This window comes from Centruroides sculpturatus, unplaced genomic scaffold (genome assembly GCF_000671375.1).
Source record: "Centruroides sculpturatus isolate CEXI.00-Female unplaced genomic scaffold, Cexi_2.0 scaffold39, whole genome shotgun sequence".
Taxonomy (NCBI): domain Eukaryota; kingdom Metazoa; phylum Arthropoda; class Arachnida; order Scorpiones; family Buthidae; genus Centruroides; species Centruroides sculpturatus.
This window is the reverse complement of record NW_019384314.1, coordinates 1,429,856-1,435,766: the sequence shown is the minus strand read 5'-3', so window position 1 is coordinate 1,435,766 and position 5,911 is coordinate 1,429,856. Positions and strand designations below refer to the sequence as shown.

The following is a 5,911-nucleotide window of genomic DNA, read 5'->3' as shown; positions in this document are numbered from 1 at the left end:
AATACAAAATATTATCGTAAATTTTTATAATAAGATTTTAAAAAGAAAAGATGGTCGATACTCCGATCACTAATCCGGTTATTTTAGTAATGAGAAGTCCCGCTACCGAGAAAGCCTTCATTTAACTGATGCGGGTGGAATCGTCTTTAATGCATTTAACAGAAGACAGATGTTACGTGTTTCCTCACCAGCAGCCTAGAAAATTTCTAGTTCGCTTTTTCTTTTCTTCTCTAGTATTCTCGATTTTTCTATCTCGGCTGCTTTAATAGCAGCATCGAGCTTATAGCCCGATAATCCGGTATCCGTTGCCCCTTTCCGCACCCGAGTACTAGGACTTACGACAAGTGAAAGGACCCACCTTCGTCCAGCCTTATTTTTAATAGAAGAATATAGGAAGTCGCTTCTATTCCGACTGACGTTTTCGTGACGGAAAAGACAGTAGCCCCTCCCGATTGGGCGCTTGTCGTTTCCCAATTTTCTTCTTTCCAGGGAAAAATTGGCCGACCCGGTCGAAAGTATTCGAGATTTTGGATTCTTTCTGAGTAAAGGCTCACACGTAGTGTCGTTCGGTTCTTTCCTTCGTTGTTAAGAAGGACGTCTCCCCTCTCCCTGGGATCGGAAGGTAAACGCCGACGGAAAATCGAGAGAAATGAAGAAATTTGACCGGATACTTACCCGAAAGGATTCGGAACCGGAAGCTTTGGAGCGGAGAAGTCGGGCGCGGAAGTCGTCTCGGCCAATTCGATGGGTCAGGTGAACTAAATTCATCCATCGACGTTTCCAGGCCAACAACTCGGAGGCGGGATCCGTCGGGGAGGACAATCGGACGATCTCGTCGCTCTCCGCTAGAAGCTGTCCAAAAAGCATCGATCCCGTTAGATTTCTGGAAGTAAGACGTCCTTCTGCCGGAAATCCGACATTACCGATGCCTCCTAAAGCTCAAAACACAAGGTACCGTATAAGAAAGTCGTCGAGTTTAGACAGTCATCGCCGACATAAGACGTTATAGACAAATGATATTTTATACACAGTAAATTTATGATGATGTAATATAATGTATAAACATTTAAAAACTCTTACTGTAACGAAACCTCTTCGTATAAAATGAAAAGAAGATGAAAGAAGAGAAGAAGGTGCTCACCGTCTCGGCCATTCGCGTCCAGACGGCCAGAAAACCGTTTGGGGAGGACCGATGCCGATCTGCAAGGACGGGAGGAAAACGAAGATCTCCCGCCACATTCCGTAAGACTTCGAATCGTCGGCAACTCTCTTCGGCCGCTGTCAAAGAAAGAAAAGTGAAAATCCTAGCGTTAAAACTTTTACTCGTTATTGACATTTATAATAATTAATAATATAAAAGTTATTTTTAGATAACATCTCATAACTATGGCGCCACATACAATTTTAACTTCGTGCTAATGTGTAACCGTGAGGAGAGCGAAGTGCATTGGTAGGGTAAAAGGGGGTCGCTGGGCGAGAGACTGAGCGAAGGGAGCAAAGCCAGAGGGGAAGTTGGATCCAGTGGGTTTTCTCGCTGAGGATGAGCGAAGAGAACGAAATGCGCGAGCGACATCATATTGGCACCATTCGTATAAAGTATTTCATTTATTACTTTCCCGGCTGTTATATGTAACAGAGAGAAAGTATGGCAATCGGTTAAAAAATGAAACCCCAAAATTTTTATATTTTTAGACTCAGGACATCTTGAAACGTCGAAAAATGCAAAAGAGAGGATAATTTTCTATGTATGGATATTAGTGTGTGTGGTGGGGCACCATTTTGTTCATCCTCTTTGAAACTTAATAACTCCTGTGTTATTTGTTCAAAATTTCTGAAATTTTGCAGGATGATTTGCTTGTTAGGAAGATTGATTTTATTAAATTTTGGTGGTTAAAGGTCGAGGGGATGAGGAGATAATTGCTAATGATTAATTTTGATTGCTCTTCGACCTTTCATTTTATGATAGAAAACCGCAACGACAATGATAATTCTAAACTTTTTTAACTGAAAATTTCTCGCATTAATTTGGAACGTCTAAACGTATAGATTAGTTATTTATCCGACAGAATCTTTCCAAACACGAAGTCTGCGAACCACTCGCTTACGACTGTGATTTAAATGTCGTCCTCTTTTCGTTTATTAATTAATCGCTTCGCATTTGTCGCTGTCTCTCTCTCGCTCATCAGCGATGTCGCTGTTTCTACTGTAACTAAAGTCGTTTGAGGGCCTAGACGAATCGTTTACCGTAACGAAAATCGCAACCGAAGAAGGTGAGGAAGTCGGAATTTCCTTCTCCGAGCGAAATATTTCGCATTTAGCTCTACGCTTCTTACCAATCAAAAATTAGAGCCGAAATATTTAAGAATATAAACAAAATTTTACGACTACGGATGACACTCACCTTGCAGAGAGTCGGCCAAACACCTCAGAGCGTACATCACCATACTTTTGAAATTTCCTTCTTTCTTTTCGCCTTCCAGAGCGGGCAGGAAAACACGTCGGAGGACGGAGTGGAAGGCGCGATGAGCCTCTGGAGGATCCGTCTCCAGCGACATCCAAGTTACCGCCTACAGTTAAAGACAAAATTAGGGATTTCGCCCGCAGAAATCGGATAAAATCAGGTCCGATACTCACATCTAAAGTGTGGTCGGCGGAAAGCTCCGCCTCCGGAAACAGTTTTGCCATAATAAGGATTCTTCCAGTCAAGAGCATTTCGTTCTCGGTACCGGCTCTAAAACCGCCTTCCCCTGAAAATAATCATCGATATTGAATAACGTACGGAGAGTTTTGTGTTTTATTTTCCCTTATAAGAGAAGAACTGAAAATTTATTAGCCCAACCCTCTTTGTTGAATCTTATATTGATGTATTAAAAAGATATCCGAGTAAAAAAGTGGGTGGTTGCTAGACAAAGGTCTATAAGAATCCGTTTTGCAGCTCGAAATGCCGTGGGAAATAAACAGCTTTTGGGAAATAAACACTTACCCGAAGAGTCACGGGTGGCGGAGAAGAAAAGACGGCGACTTCCAGGAGATCCCACGAAAGCAGAGACTACGTCTACCTAAAAACAGAGAAACCAAAGAAGAGTGGAATTTCGTACATCCATCGCTACTTCGTTACTATTACAACTAATTATACTTTAATCTCTTTCGACCAAACACCCTTCTCGGGTCAAAAGGCCGGTTGACTGTATAACATCACAGCACATTTCCGTAAAGAACTTACGTAGACAATGGAATCGTTAGCTGAGACATTACCGTTATAAACCGTTCGGCAATTCAAGTAAATAAATAATAAATTTATTTGGTCGTAATAAAGGTTACACATTGAAGAAGGAACAGTTGAAGAATGTTGAGGGGGAGACGAGTTTTCAAATTCAACACGCTTTGGGCTGTTGGGAGGGTTTTCGACCAAGAGTAAGAAGATTGGGCAAATCACAACTGTGATGTAGTTGGGACACTTATCGGTGATGAATATACATTGACTTTTATTTGATAAAAACTGATGTACAGTACACTTACTTGTTAGTGCTTTTTCATAGTTATTTACCACGTGTAAAGTGTCAGTGTAATAATTTAAGCTCGTATACCTTTCTAAGATTTCTGTCTTTGTTCTTGTTGTCTTGCCAGGTGCGTGGTCAGATGATTACAAGAGGGAATCTAGTGAAATAAGTAACAGCAGCACGTTATGTATTAATAACGTTTCACGTCTTCAAGAAAACCTTCGATTGCCTACAATATATCTAAGCGAATATATTTGAAACTCCTGAGTTTTTGCTTTTCAGTTCTTTCATCGAAATATCTGGACTTCGAAAAGCTCGGAACTGGGCGGGTCATCACAATATACATCAGTCCTCTCAGGGATGCACTTGCAATTTTTAAAAATTTAATTTTAATCAAATAGCTTGAAAATATTGCATTAATATATTATCTTACATATTATATATACGTATGTATTGGGAACCCTCTAACCTATTCCTGGGTTAGAATAATTAATAAATTAATTAATCAACGTTTTATACAATAAAAACAAAATTCTATCTTCAAAATATTGTACTTTTTTTTTATCGTTAAACAATATAAATACCAATCGGAGCCCAGCTTTGTGATGTATTAAAACCCAACACGGTGGAAAAAGGGGGTCTACGGACCCATTAGATCCCCACTGACGATGCCCGTATCTGCACTCCTAATTCATTTATTAATTTGGCAACTGTTACATTCTTTAAATTTAGGTTTTTATAAACAGATTCAAACATCCGTTCACTATTTTTCGAACTACCATAAGTTAATTTAGGATTAGATTTGTTCGGTCGATACGCGCCTCTTCGGACCGTCTGAGGCGAAGAGGTCGACACCGGACAAAGAAGCTTCCTCCAGAAGATAGAACGATAGAAGGAAGTCGATCGATCCGGGAAGATTTCCTCTCGAACTCCGTATTTTAGTCTTCGAAACATTCCGATGGTTTTGTCTTTTTGATAAGACTTGGTGAACTTTCGCCTCGCCCGGACGATTCGTCGGCTCCAAAAACGGAAGTACTCCATTCCCTTCATCTGGTAGACTTCCGTTTCCGACGGTATTTCGGAACCGGAAACAGCAAGAACACTCACCTGACGGGACCGGGCTTCCGTTTTCTCTCCCGTCGACAGGGCGGCCAGGGACAAAAAGGCCCAGACTCGAGGGTCTTCGGGGATCCGTCGCTCTTTTTTTCGACAGGCAAGCAGAACTTCCGGCAAACGAAAACGGGCGGAGGGACCCAATCCCGTCCGGGAGTAGGGGCCGCGGCGCGATTCGGAGGCCGACATTTCGCACGTCCGAACGATAATAGAAGAAAGGCGTTTGTTTGCACGTCGTACGGACGCGTCGCCCCGACGACCGCCATCGACCGCCCTCCCGAGGAAGAGGACGACCCGAAAGGAAAGAAGAAAATCGCGGGTGCCTCATCTACATCCGAGACCGACAAATTTCCAAATAGTTCCATTTTTTTCCCCTCCAAAAAAGGGAAGCGCGCGGTCCGAGAAAGTGGCATTGACGTCGGGTGACGAAACTGAGTAGAAACGACCTTTATTGTTACGCGGTGACGGTGTCACCAGTTAAAGTGTCCGGTAGACACGTTAGCCTTTTTACTGCCAACGTCTAGATATTACGTCGATCGTTTAATCCGAAATGTCTTGTTTTTACGAAAATTGTGTCGTTATTAGTCACACGCAACGATAGAAAAAACCCGCAGGATTGTTTAAATTGTATTAATACTGCCACGCAATATTTCCAGAATAATTTTATTAAAGAGTTTATATTCGAAATGGCCAATTGTAGTATTGTTTACCCTATATTTTCAGGAAAAACTTGTGTACTTTACTACGTGTGTAGAAATTGTAATAGGAGAAAGAAGTGTAAACTTTTTACACTTTTAATATTTTGCTATTTCTATCGGGACTGTTAGGCTGTATTGTAATGCTAGCGGTCTGACTACTAAGTATATTGAGATTGTTAACATAACAAGTGATTAGGACTGTAATTTTGATGTATTGGCTATCTGTGAGAACTAATAACTGCAATCCTCCACCTAAAATAAAGTACTGCTTTATAGAAAGGCAGTCAAACCAATATGCAGTGATAGAAGCATACTACATTACATACATAAAAAAATCTAGCAAAGAGTTGCGTAACTTTTCCGGCTGTTATGAGATTATTACTTTAAAAAAATACCTATTTCATTTGTTATTTTTTTTTCTAATTAATAGTTATATATACAGTCGACCCCCTATAACACTATTGATTATTCCGTTTTATATGAATTCCATGTTGTACGAGTCACTTAGATTTTACAAATACGTGAGCCGTTCACAGTCCGGCACACGTATTTGTAAAATCTAAGTGACTCGTACAACATGGAATTCATATAAAACGGAAT

At 40.9% G+C, this 5,911-nt stretch overlaps 2 protein-coding genes across 2 annotated transcripts in view; both read right to left on the bottom strand.

Moving 5' to 3' along the window:
• Positions 1 to 451: 451 nt before the first annotated feature.
• Positions 452 to 2,605, bottom strand: LOC111622732. Its single transcript, XM_023365151.1, has 3 exons — positions 2,402 to 2,605; positions 1,142 to 1,278; positions 452 to 852 (listed from the first exon to the last, which is right to left on the bottom strand). The coding sequence occupies exons 1-3, from the start codon at positions 2,553 to 2,555 to the stop codon at positions 586 to 588; spliced, it is 558 nt and encodes a 185-aa protein (XP_023220919.1). The 5' UTR covers positions 2,556 to 2,605; the 3' UTR covers positions 452 to 585.
• A 30-nt stretch (positions 2,606 to 2,635) lies between these two features.
• The window catches only part of LOC111622723 (nuclear factor NF-kappa-B p100 subunit-like), a 13,545-nt gene continuing 10,269 nt past the window's right edge, over positions 2,636 to 5,911 (bottom strand). The window contains exons 5-6 of the mRNA XM_023365144.1: positions 2,984 to 3,059; positions 2,636 to 2,747 (exon numbers count right to left, since the gene is read on the bottom strand). Coding sequence (XP_023220912.1) covers positions 2,992 to 3,059 — 68 coding nt within the window. The 3' untranslated portion in view covers positions 2,636 to 2,747; positions 2,984 to 2,991. The remainder of the gene's footprint in view (positions 2,748 to 2,983; positions 3,060 to 5,911) is intronic.

What these genes read in the sequence shown, in the direction of transcription:
- LOC111622732 (XM_023365151.1), bottom strand. Translation starts at nt 2,555, where the DNA reads ATGTCGCTGGAGACGGATCCTCCAGAGGCTCATCGCGCCTTCCACTCC. An exon ending in TTTGGCCGACTCTCTGCAAG is followed by an intron (nt 1,279 to 2,401) that starts GTGAGTGTCATC and finishes TTTCTTTGACAG; the next exon opens with CGGCCGAAGAGAGTTGCCGA. An exon ending in GGACGCGAATGGCCGAGACG is followed by an intron (nt 853 to 1,141) that starts GTGAGCACCTTC and finishes CTTTTTGGACAG; the next exon opens with CTTCTAGCGGAGAGCGACGA.